We start from the raw sequence: 25,785 nt of genomic DNA, 5'->3' as shown, positions 1-25,785 counted from the left end.
CAGCCTGCTCCTGCCCCACCGAACTCATCTCCCAATACCTCGACACGGTCCTGTCCCCTTTAGTCCAAGAACTCCCCACCTACGTTCGGGACACCACCCACGCCCTCCACCTCCTCCAGGATTTTCGCTTCCCCGGTCCCCAACGCCTTATTTTCACTATCGACATCCAGTCCCTGTACACCTCCATCCCCCATCACGAAGGACTCAAAGCCCTCCGCTTCTTCCTTTCCCGCCGCACCAACCAGTACCCTTCCACTGACACCCTCCTTCGACTGACTGAACTGGTCCTCACCCTGAATAACTTCTCTTTTCAATCCTCCCACTTCCTCCAAACTAAAGGAGTTGCCATGGGCACCCGCATGGGCCCCAGCTATGCCTGCCTCTTCGTAGGATATGTGGAACAGTCCATCTTCCGCAACTACACTGGCACCACCCCCACCTTTTCCTCCGCTACATCGATGACTGTATCGGCGCTGCCTCGTGCTCCCACGAGGAGGTTGAACAGTTCATCAACTTTACTAACACCTTCCATCCCGACCTGAAATTCACCTGGACTGTCTCAGACTCCTCCCTCCCCTTCCTAGACCTTTCCATTTCTATCTCGGGCGACCGACTCAACACAGACATCTATTATAAACCGACTGACTCCCACAGCTACCTGGACTACACCTCCTCCCACCCTGCCCCCTGTAAAAACGCCATCCCATATTCCCAATTCCTTCGTCTCCGCCGCATCTGCTCCCAGGAGGACCAATTCCAACACCGCACAGCCCAGATGGCCTCCTTCTTCAAGGACCGCAGATTCCCCCCAGACGTGATCGACGATGCCCTCCACCGCATCTCCTCCACTTCCCGCTCCTCCGCCCTTGAGCCCCGCTCCTCCAACCGCCACCAAGACAGAACCCCACTGGTTCTCACCTACCACCCCACCAACCTCCGCATACAACGTATCATCCGCCGCCATTTCCGCCACCTCCAAACGGACCCCACCACCAAGGATATATTTCCCTCCCCTCCCCTATCAGCGTTCCGCAAGGACCACTCCCTTCGTGACTCCCTCGTCAGATCTACACCCCCCACCAACCCAACCTCCACCCCCGGCACCTTCCCCTGCAACCGCAGGAAATGTAAAACTTGCGCCCACACCTCCACACTCACTTCCCTCCAAGGCCCCAAGGGATCCTTCCATATCCGCCACAAGTTCACCTGTACCTCCACACACATCATCTATTGCATCCACTGCACCCGATGTGGCCTCCTCTATATTGGGGAGACAGGCCGCTTACTTGCGGAACGCTTCAGAGAACACCTCCGGGCCGCCCGAACCAACCAACCCAATCACCCCGTGGCTCAACACTTTAACTCTCCCTCCCACTCCACCGAGGACATGCAGGTCCTTGGACTCCTCCACCGGCAGAACACAACTACACGACGGCTGGAGGAGGAGCGCCTCATCTTCCGCCTGGGAACCCTCCAACCACAAGGTATGAATTCAGATTTCTCCAGCTTCCTCATTTCCCCTCCCCCCACCTTGTCTCAGTCGGTTCCCTCAACTCAGCACCGCCCTCCTAACCTGCAATCCTCTTCCTGACCTCTCCGCCCCCACCCCACTCCGGCCTATCACCCTCACCTTGACCTCCTTCCACCTATCCCACCTCCATCGCCCCTCCCCCTAGTCCCTCCTCCCTACCTTTTATCTTAGCCTGCTTGGCTCTCTCTCTCTTATTCCTGATGAAGGGCTTATGCTCGAAACGTCGAATTCTCTATTCCTGAGATGCTGCCTGGCCTGCTGTGCTTTGACCAGCAACACATTTGCAGCGTTTGTATTATTAAGCTCAACATACATTATTACACCACAGTGAGAGAGTTTCTTCCTTTCGCAGTTCTACTGAATGACCGTTGTGCTCATGTAATGTGTTCAATTGCTGCTTTAGAACAGTCAAATACAAAGATACTCCAGTATTGAGACCTACCTCATTGAGGATATCCATAGCTCTCTTAGCCTTTTCAACATCCAAGGAGCCAAAAGGAACCCAACCGATGCCTTTTTGCCAGTTATTATAATCAGCTTTATACTCGTTCTGTTAAGCAAATACACAGAGAGGAACATTACTTACTAATAATCAATCTTATCAATAATCAATACACTGCTATTCAAGTCCCAGTAGGGCTTTGGATCCCTAATTTGAACCTGTGAGTCCAATAATATAGGGAAAAAACAGCTTGAGCCCAAATAATAACAAAGTGAATTAAATTAAACAACTAAACCAAATACTTACATCGCTCTGCAAACTGTAGGATTTCTTAGCCAAATTCAGAGGCAAACTGTCAGGAGGCATACAGTAATGACTTATTGGTTGCTTATAGAATGAGTTGCTGGCAATTTCCTGAGCCTTTTTGGCCTGGGAGACATTGATCATATCAAGTGGAGTATGATACTTAGTCTTTGTGTCTTCATAGTCCTTTTTATAAGCACGCTGAAATGAGAGAATAAACAGGTAAATTTTGTGCTTTTCAGATCGCCACACATTCTCAAATCATGACAGAATTGGCAAATTGCACTTGACCAAAACAGGGAGTTGAGAGAGATGGGGATAAGATCTGACAATAATGCAGCACCTTATGAAAGGTCTTGAGGGGAGTTCAGCTTGCTGTCTTCAGCCACAATTAAGATTTGAGTGTATTAAATATACAATACAAAAGTAAGACTGTCAAATCTTTCTGATGCTGTCTATTCTGCTAAAGCTGATTTGAAAGCAGCCATGCAACTTTCTTGATAGGAGCAGAACCCATCTCAGTTCAAATCATGAATTGTCAATTTAACTGTCATGTGAATTTTACAAGAACTAATACATTGTGACTTTTAAATAAAACTGTATTAGCTGCTTGTTGAAGCGATGATTTCTGTCTTGCTACTTGGGACTCAGTGAACATATAAATACGGTCCAGACAGCTTTCAAAAGGAGGCCCAATTGATCACTGAAAGGTAATGAGCGTTACTTAGAGTCAGAGAGTCAGAGATATAAAGTACGGAAATAAACCCTTCGAATCAATTCGTCCATGCCGAACAGATGTCCTAACCTAATCTAATCCCACTTGCCAGCACATGGCCCATACCCCTGAATGGCATTCCTATTCATATATCCAAACAGATGCCTTTTAAATGCTGCAATTGTACCAGCTTCTACCAGTTCTCTGGCAGCTCATTCTATACATGCACCACCCTCTGTATGAAAAGGTTGCCCCTTAGGTCCCTTTAATAGCTTTCCCCTCTCACCCTAAACCTATGCCCTCTAGCTCTGAACTCACCCACCCCAGGGAAAGGACCTTGTCTATTTCTCCCAAGCATGCCCCTATTGATTTTAGAAGCCTCTATAAGGTCATCCCTCAGCCTCTGACATGCCATTTACTTCTGATTGATTATGAGAAAGTGAGGAATGCAGATGCTGGAGATCAGAGCTGAAAAATGTGTTGCTGGAAAAGTGCAGCAGGTCAGGCAGCATCCAAGGAGCAGGAGAATCGACATTTCGGGCATAAGCCCTTCTTCGGGAATGAGGAAGGTGTGCCTATCAGACTAAGATAATAGGTAGGGAGGAGGGGCTTGGGGGAAGGGCGTTGGGAATGCGATAGGTGGAAGGAGGTTAAGGTGAGGGTGATAGGCCAGAGAGGGGGTGGGGGCGGAGAAGTCGGGAAGAAGATTTCAGGTCAAGAAGGCGGTGCTGTGTCCGAGGGTTGGGACTGAGATAAGGAGGGGGAAGGGGAAATAAGGAAGCTGGAGAAATCTGCATTCATCCCTTGTGGTTGGAGGGTTCCTCCAGGCATCGTGTTGCCATGGTCTGGCGATGGAGGAGGCCAAGGACCTGCATGTCCTTGGCGGAGTGAGAGGGGGAGTTGAAGTGTTCAGCCACGGGACGGTTGGGTTGGTTGGTGCGGGTGTCCCAGAGGTGTTCTCTGAAACATTCTGCAAGTAGGTGGCCTGTCTCTCCAATGTAGGGGAGGCCACATCGGGTGAAGCGAATGCAGTAAATGATGTGTGTGGAGGTGCAGGTGAATTTGTGACAGATATGGAAGGATCCCTTGGGGCCTTGGAGGGAAGTAAGGAGGGGGGGTGTGGACACAAGTTTTGCATTTCTTGCCGGGAGTGGAGGTTGGGCCAGGGAAGGTGCCGGGAGTGGAGGTTGGGTTGGTGGGGGGTGTGGACCTGACAAGGGAGTCGCAGAGGGAGTGGTCTTTCTGGAACGCTGATTGGGGAGGGAAGGGAAATATATCCTTGGTGGTGGGGTCTATTTGGAGGTGGCAGAAATGACGAAGGATGGTACGATGTATCTGGAGTTTGGTGAAGTGGTAGGTGAGGACCAGTGGGATTCTGTCCTGGTGGTGATTGGAGGGGGGGGGGGGGGGTTCAAGGGTGGAGGAGCAGGGAGTGGAGGAGATGTGGTGGAGAGCATCGTTAACCACATCTGAGGGGAAATTGTGGTCTTTGAAGAAGGAGGCCATCTGGGTTGTTCGGTATTGGAATTGGTCCTCCTGGGAGCAGATGCAGCACAGGTGAAGGAATTGGGAATATGGGATGGCATTTTTACAGGGGTCAGGGTGGGAGGAGGTGTAATCTAGCTAGCTGTGGGAGTTGATCGGTTTATAGTAAACTATAAACCGACCGACTCCCACAGCTACCCAGATTACACCTCCTCTCCCCCCCTCACTTCCCTCCAAGGCCCCAAGGGATCCTTCCATATCCATCACAAATTCACCTGCACCTCCACACACATCATTTACTGCATTCGCTTCACCCGATGTGGCCTCCCCTACATTGGAGAGACAGGCCACCTACTTGCAGAATGTTTCAGAGAACACCTCTGGGACACCCGCACCAACCAACCAAACCGCCCCCTGGCTGAACACTAATTCCCCCTCCCACTCCACCAAGGACATGCAGGTCCTTGGCCTCCTCCATCACCAGACCATGGCAACATGATGCCTGGAGGAAGAGCACCACATCTTCCGGCTAGGACCCCTCCAACCACAAGGGATGAATGCAGATTTCTCCAGCTTCCTCATTTCCCCTCCCCCCACCTTATCTCAGTCCCATCCCTCGGACTCAGCACCGCCTTCTTGACCTGCAATCTTCTTCCCGACCTCTCCGCCCCCACCCCCTCTCCGGCCTATCACCCTCACCTTAACCTCCTTCCCATTCCCAACGCCCCTCCCCCAAGCCCCTCCTCCCTACCTTTTATCTTAGCCTGCTAGACACACCTTCCTCATTCCTGAAGAAAGACTTATGCCCGAAACGTCAATTCTCCTGCTCCTTGGATGCTGCCTGACCTGCTGTGCTTTTCCAGCAACACATTTTTCTGATTGATTATATCAGCAACTGAACTTGGCTTTTGAAATGTTAAACCCAAATGCATTTGCACCATCTTTTGGTGCCAAGCTATCAGACCCTGACCTCAACCTGTCAAAATAGAAATCAGAGTTACAGGAAAATAGACAAACCGGTCTGGGAATTGAGGAGATTTGGGGGTGATTCAACTACAACCTGAAATAAAAATGTTGGTATTAAGTTTACTGTCCAGAGGGATAACTCTTTTGATATTAATCTGTTTTGAATAATGTGACATTCTCAACTTTGCAGTTCTGGTTAAGGCATGCCTGTAAAGTGTCAGTAGGCACGGTGGCACAGTGGTTAGCACCGCTGCCTCACAGCGCCTGAGACCCGGGTTCAATTCCTGACTCAGGCAACTGACTGTGTGGAGTTTGCACGTTCTCCCCGTTTCTGTGTGGGTTTCCTCCGGGTGCTCCGGTTTCCTCCCACAGTCACAAAGATGTGCAGGTCAGGTGAATTGGCCATGCCAATAGTGTAGGTAATAGTGGCCATGCCAATACCGTAGTGTTAGGTAAGGGGTAAATGTAGGGGTATGGGTGGGTGGCGGGTCGGTGTGGACTTGTTGGGCCGAAGGGCCTGTTTCCACACTAAGTAATCTAATCTAATCTAATCTAGGCTTTGTGTTGTAAGTCAACAACAGAACTGTATCCACGTGCAAATGCTTGCAAAAGCATTTAAGCACACCCTGTGTGCAGTGAGTTTTGTGCTTGGCTAAGGAGGCCAGCAAAAGGACCATGGATAATTAATCCATCAGCCTTTATTTGCATGTCACATTGACCCCAGTGTCCTTGAAAGCTATCATCTCCTCAAACTTTCCCTTCTTCTGGAATACCCTTCAACATGTCTCAAAAGGTTAAGTTAGACAGGATGGGCTTGTTTCCACTGGAATTATGAAGCTTGAAAGAGTTCAGAAAAGATTTCCAAGGATGTTGCCAGGGTTGGAAGGTTTAAGCTATAGAGAGAGGCTGAATAGGCTGGGGCTGTTTTTCCTGGAGTGTCAGAGGCTGAGGGGTGACCTTATAGAGTTTTATAAAATCATGATGGGCATAGATAAGTAAAGGTCGTGTTCTCAGGGTGAAGGAGTCCAAAACTAGAGGGCATAGGTTTAAGGGGAGAGGTGATAGATTTAAAAGTGACTTAAGGGGTAACTTTTTCACGCAAAGGGTGGTACATGTATGAATTTAGCTGCCAGAGGAGATGGTGGAAGCTGGTATAATTACAACATTTAAGAGGCATCTGGATGGGTATATAAATAGGAAGGATTTAAAGGTATATGGGCCAAGTGCTGGCAAATGGGACTAGATTAATTTAAGATATCTGGTTGACGTGTTGAACCAAAGGGTCTGTTTCTGTGCTGTACAACTCTATGACTCTAAGAGTAAGGAGTGTCTTAATGGAAAAAATACACGATAGTGAATGGTTCTGACAAAATAGATGCGGAAAGAATGTTTTCTCTTTAGATTAGATTAGACTTACAGTGTGGAAACAGGCCCTTCGGCCCAACAAGTCCACACCGACCCGCCGAAGCGCAACCCACCCATACCCCTACATTTACCCCTTACCTAACACTATGGGCAATTTAGCTTGGCCAATTCACCTGACCCGCACATCTTTGTGACTGTGGGAGGAAACCGGAGCACCCGGAGGAAACCCACGCAGACACAGGGAGAACGTGCAAACTCCACACAGTCAGTCGCCTGAGTCGGGAATTGAACCCGGGTCTACAGGCGCTGTGAGGCAGCAGTGAATCCAGAACTAAGTGGCACTGTACTAAACTTAAGAGTTGTTCATTTGAGATGGAAATGTTAGAAATTTAAATTTCTCTCAAAGGGTTGTGCCTTTCTCTCAAAGGCAGACCAACTATGATCTTACTGAATGGCAGAACAGGTTTGATTGCCCAAGTGGTCGAATAGTGCACTATTTTGTTTGTTTTAATGTTTTGCTTCTCATGCTATTTTTTTGTTTAAAGTCCACATTTGAATCTTCCAGTCAGATCTTTTGCTCACCTCACTCTGCATCTTTGCCACATGCACAGAGTGTAAGATCTTCGGATCATCCTCTATTGAGCGAGCCCCGATGTGCTTCCCACGAGCCTTTTCATAGCTTTGTTTATATTTGACCTGAAAGGTAGACACAGAGTTAATAAGGTGAGAATTTCATTTCAATACCTTATTTAAGAGTATCAAGTGAGAAGATGAGATAAAAAGAAATCAAACATTAATTCCATTTTAATGGCCATTATCAGTTTCAAGATTATTAGAGTATTCTGGAAAGACATTTTACAGTTTAACACAAAACAAAGTACATTTCCCACATAATGGTTGTATTCATGAAATATGATGAGTTTTGAGAGGATTTGCAGCTCAGGTTGAGGTTCTGGATGTAGGTTTACTTGCTGAGCCGGGAGGTTCATTTCCAGATGTTTCGCCATCCTACTAGGTAACATCTTCAGTGGGCCTCATGCGAAGCAGCGTAGATGATTCCTGCTTTGTATTTATATGTTTGGGTTTCTTTGGGTTGGTGATGTTATTTCCTATGGTTAACTACCAACCAGGAAATAACATCACCAATCCAAAGAAACCCAAACATATAAATTGAAAGCAGGAATCACATACACTGCTTTGCCTGAGGCCCACTGAAGATGTTACCTAGTAGGGTGACAAAATGTTTGGAAATGAACCTCCCAGCTCAGCGAACAAACCTACATCCATGAAAAATGACCTAATGCAAAACTAGCAGAGTCATAGAGTCATACTGCATGGAAACAGACCCTTCGGTCCAACTAGTCCACACAACCATGTCCCTAGTCCTAAACTAGTCTTTTCTGCCTGCATTTGGTCCATTCATGTACTTATCCAAATGTCTTTTAAATGTTGTAACTGTGCCTACATTCATTACTTCCTCCGACAGTTCATTTCACACACTAACCATTCTGTGTAAACAAGTAGCCCCTCTTTTAAATCTTTCTCCTCTCACCTTAAAAAAATCCCTAGGTTTGAACTTACCCCATCTTCAGGAAAATAATTTCAATTCATCTTATCTATGCCCCTCATGATTTTATAAACCTCTACAAAGTCATGCCTCAACCTCCTACACTCCAGTGAAAAAAGTTCCAAAGTATTTTTATGACTCAAACCCTCCATTCCCAACAACTTCCCGGTAAATCTTTTCTGAACCCTCTCCATTTTAATTATATTCTTCCTATTAAGGACACTCAGAATTGCATACAGCAATCCAGAAGAGGCCTCACTAACATCCCATAAAATTTCAACATGACATCCCAATTCCTATGACACATGGAAGTCAGTACACTGAAGGGTATGTAGGTTAGTCTGATCTTAGAGTAAGATAGAACACTGGCATAACATCAAGGACCGAAGGGCCTATACTGTGCTGTACTGTTCTATGTTCTACGTTCTTTACTCAAAGGTATGAGCAATGAAAGCAAGCATACTAAATGCCTTCTCAACCATCCTCTCTGCCTATGACATACATAATATTTTGAAATTTATCTGGACCCCTAGGTCTTTCTGTTCTACAACACTATCCAGGTTCCCACCATTAACTGTATAAGCCTGGTTTGTTTTAAATGCAATACCTCACATTTATCCAAATTAAACTTCATTTGCTGCACCTCAGTCCACTAACCTAATTTATCAACATCTCTTTGGCAATCTTAGATAATCTTCTTCACTGCCCACTATGCCACCAATTTTGGTCTCATCTTCAAGCTTACTAATGATGCCATCTATATTCTCACCAAAATCATTTATATAAATGACAAATAGAAAAAAGTACCCAGTGCCAATCCCTGTGGAACTCCCCAGGCTACAGGCCTACAGTCCAAAAAAAAAACCCTGCTCCACCACCCTCTATCTCCTACCATCAAGCCAATTTTGTATCCAATTGGTAAACTCACCCTCAATTCCATGTGATCTAACTTTACCAATTATTCTACCATGCTGAACCTCATAAAAGGCTTTAGTAAAGTCCAACTAAGCAACATCTATCGCTCTGTCCTCAAGTTTTTGGTCACTTTCTCAAAAAACACAATCAAGTTTGTGAGACATGATTTCCCTCAAATAAAACCATCTGCCTATCCCTAATCAGTCCTTGCCTCTCCAAATGCATGTGATTTCGATCTTTCAGAATCACTTCCACCAACTTCTTCACCAATGATGTCAGTCTCACAGGTTTATAGTTCCAAGGCTTCTCCTTACAAAATTTCTTAAATAAAGGCACAACATTAGCTACCTTCCAGTCCTCACTTGTGGTTGTAGATAACACAAATACTTCTCTTGAGACACCACAATTTCCTCCCAAACTTCTCACAACATCCTGGGATACACTAGGTCATAATCTCAGAGATTTATCCACCTTTATGTTTTCTAAAAATTCCAGCAATTCTCTTCTATAATGTGAACAGTTTTCAAAACATCAATATTTATTTCTGAGTTCTCTAGCCTCCATTTCTTTCTACAGTAAAAGCTGACCAAAAATATTCATTTAATATCTTTCTCACGTGTTGAAGTTCAACACAATGACAACCTCGTTGATCTTTAAGAGGTTCCACTCTCTCTCCAGTTGCTTTTTTGCTCTTTGGATTATGCTTAACCTTATCTAGCAAGGCTTTCTCATATCCCTCTTTGCCTTTCTGAATTCCCTCTTAAGAATAACCCTATGTCTTTTATACTCTTTATGAGATTCATTTGATCGCAGCTGTCTATATCTAACATATGATTCTTTTTTATCCTTGACTAGAACCTCAATATCTTTATTCATCCATTATTCCCTAATCTTACCAGCCTTACCTTTCACTCTAACAGGAACAAATACATCTGAACTCTCATTATCTCACTTTTGAAAGCCTCCCTGTTTTCTGTCGTTCCTTTAACTTAACTGTGAACAGTCTACTTCAAATCAACTTTTGATAGTTCTTGCCTCATACTATTAAAATTTGCCTTGCACCAATTAAGAACTTTGACTTTTATCGAAAGCTTATCCTTTTCCATAAGTGTTTTAAAACTAATAGAATTATGACCACTAACACTTCAATTATTTGCCCTGTCTTACTTCCCAAGAGAAGATCAAGTTTTGTTCCTTCACTGGTAGGAATATTTATATGTTGATAAAGTAATTTTCTTGAATACATTTAACAAATTTCTCACCATCCAAACCTTTAATATTATGGCAGTCCCAGTCAGTCAATGTGTGGAACATTAAAATCCCCAATTATTACAAACACATAGTTTTACAAATCAAACTTACAAGAATCTGATTTGCCGCTTAGAGCCAGTAAACAGAGAAAGCATTCATCCCATAGATTTGAACCAAATCTTCCACCTCTACTTCACTTAACCCCACCAGTATGGCCCTTCATTCCCATCTCCCCTGTCTATCTCGCTAGTCCTAAAATGCATCTAACCTATTAACCTCAACTTCTTGTGGTCGGCATGGTGCCCTGTGACAGCACCTCTTTGTTGATTGCTTTTTCAAAGAATTTTCCACTTGGGCTCCAAATATTGAGGTTAAACATCACCCGGATTACTTACATCACTTGCAATCTCTGCATGTGCCTTTGCTGCAACAACAGGGATTGAATCCTCTCTGATGTTGCAATGTTTGGCTTTTTCTCTGTTCCAGTCATAGTTGTAACAATTCTAGCAAGAAAGAAACAAATAATAAATGTAATAGCCAATCTTACAAAATGTGTTGGGGGCAGATCTTGAATTGGGGATGACCGGGATTTCCCATCCCTTAGCTACCACTTTGTCAGCATTTTTCCAATCCCAAACCATTTTCCAAAAGGGTCAGGTAGAGGGCACAGGATCTACTCATCCTACAACTGATGTGTAGCTAATTGAGGCCATTATTGGGCATATTAGGACAATCCCAGGGCTAGATCTCACCTCAGTCACCATACTGTGTTTGATGTCCACAGCTGAGGCCTCAGTCCACCCAACGCAAGCCCTCCCCCTTCTGAGGATGACCTGCCAACTCTGACCTTTTCTCATCTGCTTATATTTTTACCTCAAAAGTGCCCAAAGAATGCCTCAAGTTCAGGGTGCCCTTTCTTTTCCTCTGACCTACATCAGCAGCTCCCACTAGGGACTGTGTAGCTGCTAAGTATCACTGGAGCCTCTTTAATTGGAAGGCAAGTTCACTGTCTATTCACTAACTGGTTGTTCCTTCCCAAATTGTGTCAGGTAATTATTTCTTTCTGAATGCAATATCAGAACCAGACATGATTCAAACATCAGAGTTTTGACACTAAATTTTAAAAAAACCTAGCCCTAAATGCTCAACAATTGTTAATGATTTCAAAATTTAAATGTCAATCTGTAGCTTTACAGTGTGTGATCTACCCTGAGTAGCAAGACTCAAGGTGGTACTTGAAATTCTTCACATGCACATTTTTGAACTCTCAGTTTGCGTGGAAGCTAAATGTGTCCCAACACATAGTGATGAAAAATGTCAACAGGGGAAATTTTGGGTACCATTAATGACAACTCAATAAAAGTCAAGAGTATGGTCATCAAACCAAAAAATATATGATTTTACAATGGAAAATTTCAAAGCACAGAAGATTAATTCAAATAATTTAATTGTGGAATTTTCCTGCAAGATTTCTTGATTAAGAAAACATAGAACATATTTTAAACTCTATAAGACCAAATATGGAAGTAAAATAAATATAAAGTTTAAGGGGAATTAAAAACCAATATTACAACAAAGTCATACAAAGAGTACAAGAAAAAGGAATAGATGAACTCAAGGTGTCTGAGTTAAGCCATAATAGGCGAAGTAGGACATTATATGTGTCTAAAGGGCTCCAGAGGTCAGCAGAGTGCTGAATGTTAAATCTGACACTGAAACATTCACAGAGTAAGAATTTTTAGAGGTGGAGTTACAATTCCATTTTGAAAGGGACATAGGAACTGAAGGTTCAACTGATAAAATATTAAATTAATACTTTACTACAATTACTCAGCAAAAATCAAGAATAAGTTGAATTTTAGTAGGATATACTGTATCCTGGACAGATTGAAATCAGTGTCATTGATCTACTTAGTGAGTTAAAGGGATTAAAAAAAACTAACGAAATCCTTCAGATGAGGACAGGGAACAATTTGCAGTAGACAAATCAGAAAAGGTATGTGTACCATGCAAATGTAATATCAATGTTTAAAAAGCAATAAATTTGATCACAGTCACCATGTTTATAAGTCAAACATCACTTACAGGCCATTGGAAACTATTCTAAATTGCTGGGTTGCAAGTCTGTGTGTGTTAAAGCCAATGTAAAATTAGAATGAGTTCATCACTCCCCCTTGACAACAAAGCAAGCCTCTAGTCAAATAATTTTGAATTCAACTAAAAGCAGGAGATTCCACAGCAAAGCATGAGATTGATTCAAAGACACCTTATAGACAGAGGGCTGGATTTTCCTGGGTCCCATTATAATCCTCTAACATACAGTTAAAATGTCAGTAGGCTTTCCTGTATTGGCCCTCCACAATTTGGGGAAATACTTGCATGCTGGGGTGAGGCCATTTAATAGCAACTTAAGGGGCTCAACTCACATAAACAGCAAACATATATGTTACCTATCTCCCCACTTTCAAATCTGCTGATGGGAGAGCATAAAATCTGCTAATGGTGGGTGTGTAGCATGATGGTGAAACCGAAGCCATATTCTGAAACACCCATCTTGTGATTTGATATAGCTACTGTGATTTTTGCAATAGGCCTTCTCAGTAAACATCCCCAGTTAACTTTCCAATGTATGGGACCATATCCACTTGCTTTCCATCTGTCTTTCTATTTTGGTTCTTGACCACACGTCTTATCTGGAGTTGGTCACAAAGTGTCAACCAAGCTTGCTATCACTCTCTCCTTTCCCAGGTTACTCAGGCTGTCTCCTGTGTTTCCTGAAATGGGATGGACAAGGAATGGGATTTGCATATGCATCCCCAGAAGGAATAAGCTGATTCAAATTGCCCACCATTACCAAAATTCCCCAATTTTCATCCCATTGAAGTGATCCAGGTATTAATGATTCCCCAAGAGTAGGTCAATGAATAATTGTGTCCAGTTCAAAATGGGACCTGATCAACAACTTTCTTCTCATCCTGCAATCTTCCAACCATCCCACACCTCCAAGCTTTAACTACGATAATAATTTTAATTATTTTAAAGAGGGATTTTACAAAAACAATTGTATTTCTGACATATTGCAAACCAAGATCCACCCATAGTCAGAAATCTCCATTTACAATAGAATGAGAATGAAAACTGGAATAAAAGGAAATATCTGAAGCCCTGAAAGTACTTACATCACTCAGGTTGTATGCATTCACCCTTGACTGGATGAAAAAGGGGTTGTCAGGAGGCATAGTGCATTTGAACTTCTTCTTCTCATAGTCTGCTTTGTAATTTAGCTGTGGAAAATAACAAAATGAAATTTAGGATGATAAACATGATTGAGCCAATAATGTGGAACATGCTAAAATACTTCATGCAGCACTGGACCACAGCACATAATATTTGAAAAGCATTGACTGCAAATATAAACTTGTATGTGGCTGGACAACATAACCTATAATGTTGACTTTATGAGTTACTGGTAACAGATGGTTCATACTGAATACTTCCCACATGCAACACATATTTGGAAGAAACTTGATTAATGTAAACCTTCCCTTCTTAATTAAAACAAAAAATTGTGGATGATATTTTTACTTCAGATCACTAATTGTAGTAATGAAGTGGAAAGTATAATAATATACTTGCAAGTGTTTGAGCCTGTATAAATTTCAATACTCACAAAATTGTGCAAATGCTTAAACACAGAGGTCTTAGAATTGATAGAAGATTTCAAGTCAAATATGTAAGAATGTATGAGACCAAAATCAGGAGAACTATTTAACACTAATAACACTTGTGAGAAAGTTGCTGCATTTATAGATACTCACGTCACTCAGTTGTTTAGCATTGAGCTGTGCTTGCAACATCACTGGAGAATCAGCCACTTGAGTAAACTTGATTTTATCAGGATGCATCTTATAGACTTGCTGTAATTAAAATAAAGGAACAAAAACAGTTTGTACATGGTTTAGAACAAATACCGTTCAAACTGATAGCACCAATTCATTGATGGACATTGGTATACCAATCAATAAATTATTTTGTTTTAAAGAGGATTTAGGCAGAGGCCATCTCTCTATTTCAACTAAGCAATGGACTCAATTATGAGGAGATCCAAAGCTATATAGTTTTGCCAATGGTCCCATTAAATTTTGGTAATACCATTCTTTGCCAAGGAAAACTTAGCTACATTCTGCTGGGTTAGGTTTTCATAATGAAGCTACTCATAAGGTTAGATTCAACATGGAGAGATGTGCCAATCAAGCAAATTATCCATTACATCAAATATATTTTCCTATTGAGCTAGGTTTCAAACATTTAATTGCATCATGTTTTATTGTAATTGCTAAAATAATCTAATTGTTTTATTTTAAGAATAAGCTTTTCTGAATATTGGAAGATCAAGTTATCTCCCATGTCAGTCTATACTCTGGCCACTAGTTGGTGCTGTTCTCCACATAAAGGATCTGTTATAGCACATAATAGAATTAGAGGCTGTTCCCCTTGGATAACGAAAAAGAGCTGTGTTTAGTTGAATAGACTTACTAAGACATGTTTTGTAGAACTGTGAGCATCAGCAAAACATAACATATAATTTTAAAGGAAGGAAAACCTCCACTTAAAATATGGGATTGTATTTATTTTGCAAAGTAAGTTCTGTATAATCAAAGTATTCCTGGACAATTGGGGCTCTTTCTGGGGTAGGTGGGACCTCCACAAATAAGACGGTCTTCACCTGAATCAGAGGGGGACCAATATCCTGGGGGATGAATTTACGAATGCTCTTCGGGTGGGTTTAAACTAATTCAGCAGGGGGATTTTAGTTGGAGTATATAGGCGATTGAGAGTAGTGAGGTCAGAAATAAGGTTTCAGGGTTGCAAGAAGGTATCGGCCAGCAAAAAGTTGGTTTAAAGCGTGTCTACTTCAATGCCAGGAGCATTTGAAATAAGGTGGGTGAACTTGCAGCATGGGTTGATACTTGGGATTTCAATGGTGTGGCCATTTGGAGGCATAGGTAGAGCAGGGGCAGGAATGGTTATTGAAGGTCTGGGATTTACATGTTTCAGTAAGAACAGAGAAAATGGAAAAAGAGGGGGTAGTTTGGCACTGTTAGTCAAGGACAGTATTATGGTTGCAGAAAGGACGTTCAAGTTCTTTAATTGGGTAGTTTGTTTCCAATGTGTGCAGAAGGTTTTCCTGACACAGTATGTAGACAGGCCAACAATGAGTGAGGCCACATTAGATTTGGTACAGGTTAATGAACCTGGCCAGGTATTAGATTTGGAGGTAGGTGAGCACTTTGGTGATAGTGACCACAATTCGGTTATGTTTGCTTTAATGATGGAAAGAGATAGGTATATACTACAGGGCAGGAGTTATAGCTGGGGGAAAAGGCAATTACGATGCAATTAGGCAGGATTTAGGATGCACAGGATAGGGAAGGAAACTGTAGGGGATGGGTACAATTGAAATGTTCAAGGAACAGCTATTGCAGATCTTTGATAAGTGTGTACCGGTCAGGCAGGGAGGAAGTTGTCGAGCGCGGGAACCGTGCTTTATTAAGAAAGTTGAAACTCTTGTTAAGAGGAAGAAGAAGGCTTATGTTAGGATGAGATATCATGGCTCAGTTCAGGCACTTTCGAGTTACAAGTTAGCTAGGAAAGACCTAAAGAGAGAGCTAAGAAAAGCCAGGAGGGGACATAATAAGTTACTGGTGGATAGGATCAAGGAAAACCCTAAAGCTTTCTATTGGTATATCAAGAATAAAAGAATTGAGAGAGTAAGATTAGGACCAAGCAGGATATTAGTGGGAAGTTGTGCATGGAGTCAGAGGAGATAGAGGAAGCAGTAAATGAATACTTTTCATCAGTATTCACACTAGAAAAAGACAATGTCATCAAGAAGAATACTGAGATACAGGCTACTAGACTATATGGAATTGAGATTCACAAAGGAGTTGTTAGCAATTCTGGAAAGTTTAAAAATAGGTAAGTTCCTTGGGCCAGATGGGATTTATCCTAGAATTCTCTGGGAAGCCAGGGAGGAGATTGCCGAGCCTTTGGTTTTGATCTTTATGTCATCGTTGTCTACAGGAATAGTGCCAGAAGGGAGGATGGCAAATGTTGTTCCATTGTTCAAGAAGAGGAATAGAGACAACACTGGTAATTATAAATCAATGAGCCTTACTTCAGTTACAGGTAAAGTGTTTGAAAGGGTTAAGAGATACGATTTATAATCGTCTAGAAAGGAATAAGTTGATTAGGGATAGTTAACACGTTTTTGTGAAGGGGAGGTTGTGCCTCAAACCTTATTGAGTTCTTTGGGAAGGGGATCAAACAGGTGGATGAGGGTAAAGCAGTTGATTTGGTGTATATGGATTTCAGTAAGGCAATTGATAAGGTTCCCCACTGTAGGCTATTGCACAACATATGGAGACATGGGGTTGAAGGTGATTTAGCAGTTTGGATCAGAAATTGGCTAGCTGAAAGAAGAGAGAGGATGGTAGTTGATGGGAAATATTCATCTTGGAGTTCAGTTACTAGTGGTGTAACGCAAGGATCTGTTTTGGGGCCACTGCTGTTTGTCATTTTTATGTGAGGGCAGCGAAGGATGTGTTTGTAAATTTGCGGATGCCACTCAGGTTGGTAGAGTTGTGTATAGTGACGAAGGATATTGTAGGTTACAGAGGGACATAAGTAAGCTGTAGACCTGGGCTGAGAGGTGACAAATGGAGTCTAATGTGGAAAAGTGTGAGGTGATTCATTTTGGAAGGAGTAACGGGAATGCAGAGTATTGGGCTAATGGTAAGATCCTTGGTAGTGTAGATGAGCAGAGAGATCAGTGTCCAGCTCCATTGAACCTTGAAAGTTGCCAACCAGGTTGATAGGGTTGTTAAGGTTTATGGTGTGTTAGCTTTTATTGGTAGAGGGATCAAGTCTCAGATCTATGAATTCATGCTGCAGCTGTACAAAACTCTGGTACAGCCACACTTGGAGTATTGCGTACAGTTCTGGTCACCGCATTATAGGAAGGATGTGGAAGCTTTCAAAAGGGTGCAGAGGAAATTTATTAGGGCATTGCCTGATATGGAGGGAAGGTCTTATGAGGAAATGCTGAAGGACTTGAGGCTGTTTTCGTCAGATAGAAAAAGGGTGAGAGGTGAATTAATTGATTTAATCAAAGGATTAGCTTGGGTGGACAATGAGAGCCTTTTTTCTCAGATGGCGATTGCTAGCACAAGAGGACAAAGCTTTAAATTGAGAGGTGACAGATTTAGTACAGATGTCAAAGGTAGTTTCTTTACTCAGAGTTGTTGGGGCATGGAACACACTGCCTGCAACAGTCGTAGACTCACCAACTTTAAGGGCATTTAAATGGTCATTGGATCGGCATATGGATGAGAAAGGAATAGTGTAGGCTAGATGGGCTTCAGATTGATTTCACAGGTTGGCACAACGTTGAAGGCCAAAGGGTTAGTACTGTGCTGTAATGTTCTATGTTCTCTGTTCTATGTTTTCTGCACTAAATCATTTGCTTGAACCAATATAAGGGAGCCTACTTTCCACCAGTGATTTTTGAAGCATCTAACATTTTATTTTGCACAGTAGTCTTCTCCATGTTCAAAAAGATATAAGAAAACCAACACAACTGAAATATCATACAAAGAATAATGCATGTAAACAAAGTCCAAAGAGCCTGGGTCTAAACTTCAAATATTAAAATCAGGTGATTTTGTGATTAGTGCTAAATCTAACTTGTTTATTCAAGTCAAAATTGTTGTTCCATTCCATTTTATACTGGTCAAATAAAAAAATTCCAAGCCAAACACCAATTATAATTAAAATGAGCCAAAGTCTTTTGTGGAACCCGATCAAATTTAATATTCTACAACTTTATCCCTACAGGCGAGAAATGGTAGTTTGTACTTCCCAATTGTCATTACAAATCGGAGTAAGTAAAACAGCTCTCTGATTAGACATTTGATGCAAATGGAATCAGGGTTCAAGGAGATAATTTGGGAATGTATAGCTGAGACTGAAGATCAATCATGATCTTATTAACTGGCAAAGCAGGGTTGAAGGCTGATGCATTCTCCTGTTCTTCATCAATACCATTTTCTAAAGTTTAATACCAAATGTCATATTGTCTATGACTTCCCAGAGGAAACATAATCAGTAACGAAAAACATTAGGAAATGCATGTACAAATAGACATGACTACACTTTTTTTAAGTTAAACTTGCATGTTCTCTTTCAAGAAAAGGACACATTGATTTTCAAGATGGCTGCCACAGGTCACATGACATTCATATGTTAACCAAGCCCCTGGAAGTTTCTAAAAATGGATTACAATCGATATTCCAAGACAGCATTATTATTATGGAATATCACCTCCGGCATTCTTAGAATTTACCTCTAAACAACAAATTCTCAAACTTTTCACTCCAGATCTACCAATAACAAAGAAGAGCTAAATAAATTGATCATGTCCAAGGAAATGCTGAGGACCATTATCGACATTGATTGTATGCTTATTGCCACAGTTAATATGACCAATCATCACTCTATCAAAAGTCTGTGGGTGGCACGGTGGCACAGTGGTTAGCACGGCTGCCTCACAGCACCTGAGACCCGGGTTCAATTCCCGACTCAGGCGACTGACTGTGTGGAGTTTGCACGTTCTCCCCGTGTCTGCGTGGGTTTCCTCCGAGTGCTCCGGTTCCCTCCCACGGTCCAAAGATGTGCGGGTCAGGTGAATTGGCCATGCTAAATTGCCCGTAGTGTTAGGTAAGGGGTAAATGTAGGGGTAAGGGTGGGTTGCGCTTCGGCGGGTCGGTGTGGACTTGTTGGGCCGAAGGGCCTGTTTCCACACTAAGTAATCTAATCTTTCCTTTTTGAAAGCCTTGAATTACAATGTCCTCCTTCCTTTATGGCAGTCAGCAGAAACAATAACGAAGATAAATGACACTGGAGAAACCAAGGTACAACATTAACAATGCATAAGACTTAAAGCTTAGAGTTTCCTTTAAACTTGTTCCAAAATTTCTTGAATTTGCCTGGAAAAAGAAATTGGCTCTCAGGCCACAAGAATTACTGAGGCTGCCCACATAACCCTTTGCTTGTCCTAAAGGAACTCCGCACAATCCTATCTTTGGTTATCTGAACTTTTTTGAACTTCATCTACAGTGAGGGAAAAGCTGTCCCTCTCACTTGACTCTTAGAATCACATGAAATGTTAACTCTTCTGTTCTTCAAAAGCGCTAGTTCAATGAAACAATAGGAGCTGGTTTTGTGAACAGACAATGAGAATTCTGAATGAAGTGGTTGAATTGAGATGCTCATGATCATACACTTTTTAGATACTTACATCTTTACACTGGTAAGAATTCTTCATCGCTTCATACTCTGGGGTAACAGTTTGAGGGAAATAACAGCTTCCTTTATCCATCTCATAGTCGGCCTTATAATTTTTCTTCAGGAGAAGATAATATAGTATTATTTATTGGCAGAGGTAACATGATAAGCCATAATCAATTTACTGGTTGTTCCCAAACTAAATTTTGTTTACTTACATCACTCTTCATTGCTCCAACTTTCATACAGTGAATCATGTATGGATCCTCATGACTGCCAACATAATGCCCCTTGATATTATCTTCATAACTCTGTTTATACTTGACCTAAAATGGAAATATCCAGAGCAGCGATGTCAGCTGAGTTCAAATACTGTACTTTACCCCTTAGTTTAGTGGACCACTCCTATACTTACATCACTGAGATTTGCCAGCGTTTGGTCAGTTTTGAATTTTGGCGTTTCACAGTAGTTCATGCTACTTTTGCGAGCCTTTTCGTAATCATCCTTGTACTTCTTCTGCAAAAGTAAAGCAACGAGTGACAGGTTTGCAAAGTAGAATTTACTTATTTGATACTCAATAGAAATTAAAATGCTCACTGTCATCTTTAAACTCCTCAATGTATCAGCCCAACCAATATCTGTGACCATACCTTCCCACGTGTGTCTGGACTCCCACTTTGTTCTTTCTTCATCAACTGCACCCAACGCCACCTTTAATATTATGGCAGATCCTTCAGCTGTTTCAGCTGCACCTTCTGAATGCTCCCCATAAACCTTTCTATCTCCCCATACCTCTCACCACCAAGCTTTTGACTGGGGATGCGATGGCTGTTTGGAATTGCCACAAGACTATTAATCCAGAAACTTAACTTGTGTTCTGGGAACCCAGGTTTCAATCCCAACATAGCAGATGGTCGAATTTTAATTCAATAAAAAAAAAAGCATCTACAAACGACCTTGAAACCATTCTCCATTGTCGGAAAACCCATCTGGTTTGCAACATCCTTACCTGGTCTAGCCTGCATGTGACCCCAGACCCACAGCAATGTAGTTGACTCTCAATTGCCCTCTGATACAGACTAGCAAGCCATTGATTTGTATCAATCACTACAAAGTCTCAAAGAAATGAAATCACATGTATCACCTGGCCTTGACCTCAGTACCAGAAAAGATGAGGGCAGAATAAGCCCTGTCAACCCTGCAAGGTCCTAACAACTGGGGGTTAGTGCCAATATTGAGAGATCTGTCTCGCAGACTAGTCTGATATAGTCGTACTCACAGAATCATATTTTACAGACAATGTCCCAGACGCTATCATCATCATCCCTGGATATGTCCTGTCCCCCAGCAAGACAGACCCAGCAGAGGTATTTGCACAGTGGTATACAGTTGAGAGGGAATTATCCTGGGAGTCCTCAACATTGACCCCGGACCCTATGAAGTTTCATGGCTTCAGGTTAAACATGTTCAAGGAAAACTCCTGCTGATTATCACATACTTACCTTACTCAGCTGACAAATTGATACTCCCCCATGTTGAACAATACTTGGAAGAAGCACTGAGGATGGCAAGGGTACAAAATATACTCTAGGTGGGGGATTTCGATGCACACTACTAAGAGTGGCTTGGAAACGGTAATACTGATGGAGCTGGTTGGGTCCTAAGGGGCATAGTTACTAATTGGGTCTGCAGAAGGTGGTGAGGGAACTAACAAGAGGAAAAAAACATACTTGACCTCATCCTTTCCAATCGGACAGCTGCAGATGCAGCTATCCATTCCATTATCAGTAAGAGCAACCACCGCACAGTCCTTGTTGAGACAAAATCCTGCCTTCCTATTGAGAATAACCTCCATTGTGTTGCATGGCACTATCACTTTGCTAAACGGAATAGACTTCAAACAGACCAGGCAACTCGAGACTAGGCATCCATGAGGTACTGTGGGTCACCAACAGAAGCAGAATTGTACTCCAGCACAAAACAGTAACCTTAGGACCCAACACATCCACCACTCAACCATTACCATCAAGCCAAGGAATCAAACCTGGTTTAATGGAGAATACAGGAGGATATGCCAGGAGCAGCTTGATGCATACATAAAAATGAGGTGTCATCTTCGTGAAAGTACCAAACAGGACCGTTTGCATGCCATACAGCATAAACAGATTTGAGAATGGTGATGGACAATTCAACAGCTCACTGGAGGAGAAAGACCCACAAATATCCCCATCTTCAATGATGGAGGAGCACAGCACATCAGTGAAAAATGTAAGGCTGAAGTATTCACAGCAATCTTCAGTTAGAAGTGCTGCGTGGATGATCCATCTCGGCCTCCTCCAGTGGTCCCAAGCATCACAGATACCAGTCTCCAGCCAATTCGCTTCATTCTGTGTTATATCAAGAAATGAAGGCACTGGATACTGAAAAGACTGCAGGCCCTGACAACATTCCAGCAATAGTACTGAAGATTGGTGCTTCAGAATTTGACATTCCCCTAGCCAAGCTCTTACAGTACAGTTACATCACTGATATCTTCCTGACAATGTGGAAAATTGTCCAGCTATATCCTATACATAAAAAACATAAAAACTGACAAATCCAACCCAACCAAATACCACCCCATCAGCCTTCTCTCAATCGTCAGTAAAATGATGGAAGGTGTCATCAACAGTGCTATCAAGCAGCACCTGATCAGCAATAACCTGCTCAGTGACGCCCAGTTTCAGTTCCGCCAGGAGCACTCCACTCCTGATGTTAATACAGCCTTGGTTCAAACATGAACAAAAGAGTTGAATTCCAGAGGTGAGTTGAGGATAACAGCCTTGACATCAAGGCTGCATTTGACCAAGTATGATATCAAGGAGCCTTAGCAAAACTGGAATCAGTGGGTAATAGGGAGCAAACTCTCCACTGGCTGAGTCATACCTGACACATAGGAAGATGGTCATGGTTGTCGGTGGTCAGTCATCTCAGCTCCAGGACATCTCTGCAGGAGTTCCTAAAGATAGTGTCCTAGGCATACCCATCTTCAGCTGTTCATTCCATGACCTTCCTTCTATCATAAGATCAGAAGTGGGATGTTCGCTTACAATAGCACAATGTTCAGCACCATTCGTGATTCCTCAGATACTGAAGCAATCCTTGTTGAAGTGCATCAAGATCTGGACAATATTCAGGCTTGTGCTGACAAGAAGCAAGTAGCATTTGCACTACACAAATGCTAGACTATGACCATCAAACTAACCATTGTTCCTTGACATTCAATGGTGTTATCATCACTGAATCCCCTACTACCAATATCCTGGGGGTTACCATTGACCAGAAATTGAACTGGACTCAACACAAACACAGTGACTATAAAAACAGGATAGATGCTAGGATTACAGGAGTGAATGACTCATCTCCCGACTCACCAAAACCTGTCCACCATCTACCAAGGCACAGATCAGGAGTGTGATGGAATACTTCCCATTTGCCTGGATGGTGCAGTTCTAGCAACACTCAAGAAGCTTGGCACCATTCTGGACCAAGCAGCATTTTTGATTGGCACCATATCGACAAGCATCCACTCTCTCCACCACCAATGCGCAGTGGCAGCAGTGTGTACTAAGTTCAAGATACACTGCATAAATTCACCAAGGATCTTCAGACAGCACCTTCCAAAACATGATCACTTATATCTGGAAGGACAAGGACAGCATATACATGAGAATACCACCATCTTCAAATGCCTCTTCAAGCTACTCACTATGTTGACCACTCCTTCACTGTCACTGGGTCAACATCCTGGGATTCCCACCCTTATGGCATTATGGGTCAACTCATAGCAGGTGGATTGCAGAGGCAGCTCACCCCCACCTTCTCAAGGGGCAGCAAGGGACAAGCCATAAGTGCTGGCCAGCCTGCAACACCCACATTCCACAAAAATAAATTTTAAAAATCTTTCCTCCATCTTCCCATGGTTTGTCGTTGACTTGAATAGTCATTTCTGATTCTCACTCTGTAAATGCTGCAGAGTGTTTTCAGCTTGTTTGCCTTTTATTTTAGACCTCTAGCATGAACAATTTTTAGTTTTTCCATGCCTCCTTTGTATTTTTATTCCTTTGTCAACTGTATTTTTTCCACTGGTGCATTGTCTAGGGATTGTCCCAGCAGGAATATTGAGTACTGATGTGGGTTCCACATCATATGAATACATTGGAGAGAAACAATTTACGAGTATGGTCCCTGGTATGAGAAACTCCTGAGGATAGATTGAACATGTTGAGACAGTTGTCCCTGCACAGAATGAGGAGGAGAGAAGCTTTGATTGAGGTGTTCAAAACCATTGAGCGGGCTGGACAGAGTAAGTAGGAAGAAGCTGTTTTTCTTGTTAAAAAAAACAAAGAACAAGAGGGCTTAAATTTAAAGTAATGTGCAAATGAAACAAGGGCGATGTGAGAAAAGCCTTTTTCAGGAAGTGGGTTGTTCATGTATGGGATGCACTGCCTGCAAATGTGGAGGAGGCAGATTCAATTGAGGCATTCATAATGACATTGGATATTTTATTTGGATAGTAATAGTATGTAGGGACATGGGGAACAGGCAGGAGATTAGCCCTGGGATAATGAAAACAGACCAGATAATAGAGCCGGTACAGGCACAATGGACCAAGTGGCCCCTTTCTGCACCATAATAATGTGCAATAGGAATGGTGCTCATTGTTTAAAGATGCATTGTGCTTGTAAATACTTACGTCACTTGCTATATCACCGGCTTTCTTCAACTGCTGAAGCAGAGGATTTTCTGTAGCTGGTAGGGTGTTGTAATCAGTTTTATCTTTGGTCTTCTCATAATCTTGTCTGTATTTGATCTAAAGAAGCAAGAGAGGCTAATAATTAATAGAATTCTTTCACTTATAACGTAGCTGGTACTTAATGCACAAAGCCAACATGTGTTTTTGGAGACAGATGAGCTGATGGTTGAAGTGCAGAGGTGCCAATACAGGACGGCCCCGTATTCCCGGTTCCAGTTACCGCAGTTTCACTTATCCATAGTTTACTGTGGCCCAAACATATAAAAGGGAATGTTCCAGAACCAAGGACCAGGAGGCTGCCGGGAAGGTACGTTTCCTATTTAAATGAATGCATTCACTCATATCCGCGTTTTCTGACTTCCGTGGTAGGTATTGGAATGTATCCCACACGAGTAGGGGGAACTACTGTATCTAATGTGATTTGAACTTATGAGGCACAAGGACAACTTTCAAAGAAACCAGCTTTCTAGTCTTAATCATAGAAAAGATGAAAGAGGAGCATTGGATACCAATAACAAAATACTTCTGAAGTTTACCTTCTCAATGTGGTCAGCTACCTGAAAACCCACCCAAAATGAAATGCTTCTTCCCACACTTGACCATTCATATTTGCTGCAAATGCAAACCAATGATCTCATTGTGTTGTGTCACTTTCTGTATTAGATCAATTTGTTTTATCTGAACCTCACTCATAACCCAGTAAAAAAGTGTTGATGTGCAGTTTTCATCAGCTCTCCAGCCAATAGCTGAGGCACCTATTACTTCCACTAAATACCGCTCCAAATTTCCATAGAAGGAGCATTGATTAATTTTGGTAGAAAGGAAGTGGCAGTCAGAACATTAGATGAATATATTCAAGCGGGAATCACTTACCGGACTAGCAGCTTCCCGAGTACGCTTGTTGGCTACATATTCAGGAGTTTCAGTTTGCATGAAGTAAATTTGGTCTTTCATTTCCTCATAGCCCTCATTGTATTTTTTCTAATTAAAAAGGACAAAAACAAATCAGGCTATTGTTTCAGATGGTACATCATCATCTGATAGTTTACTAACTGAAGCTGAGAAGCCATTATCAAAGCAAATAAATTGTGTGGTTATACTAAT

At 42.3% G+C, this 25,785-nt stretch overlaps 1 protein-coding gene across 19 annotated transcripts in view; it reads right to left on the bottom strand.

The window, feature by feature from the left end:
* neb (nebulin) overlaps window positions 1-25,785 on the bottom strand; it is a 299,811-nt gene that overhangs the window by 241,046 nt on the left and 32,980 nt on the right. For all 19 annotated transcript variants that reach the window (XM_060827055.1, XM_060827069.1, XM_060827066.1 and 16 more), the window contains 11 exons: window positions 25,555-25,662; window positions 24,622-24,738; window positions 20,301-20,402; window positions 20,104-20,211; window positions 19,899-20,003; window positions 14,359-14,457; window positions 13,720-13,824; window positions 10,936-11,043; window positions 7,390-7,503; window positions 2,280-2,477; window positions 1,974-2,081 (listed from right to left, as the gene is read on the bottom strand). In XM_060827055.1, the coding sequence (XP_060683038.1) occupies window positions 1,974-2,081; window positions 2,280-2,477; window positions 7,390-7,503; window positions 10,936-11,043; window positions 13,720-13,824; window positions 14,359-14,457; window positions 19,899-20,003; window positions 20,104-20,211; window positions 20,301-20,402; window positions 24,622-24,738; window positions 25,555-25,662 (1,272 nt within the window). The remainder of the gene's footprint in view (window positions 1-1,973; window positions 2,082-2,279; window positions 2,478-7,389; window positions 7,504-10,935; window positions 11,044-13,719; window positions 13,825-14,358; window positions 14,458-19,898; window positions 20,004-20,103; window positions 20,212-20,300; window positions 20,403-24,621; window positions 24,739-25,554; window positions 25,663-25,785) is intronic.

This window comes from Hemiscyllium ocellatum, chromosome 7 (assembly GCF_020745735.1).
Source record: "Hemiscyllium ocellatum isolate sHemOce1 chromosome 7, sHemOce1.pat.X.cur, whole genome shotgun sequence".
NCBI lineage: Eukaryota > Metazoa > Chordata > Chondrichthyes > Orectolobiformes > Hemiscylliidae > Hemiscyllium > Hemiscyllium ocellatum.
Note: the sequence above shows the minus strand (reverse complement) of the source record. Positions and strands in the feature narration are given on the sequence as shown.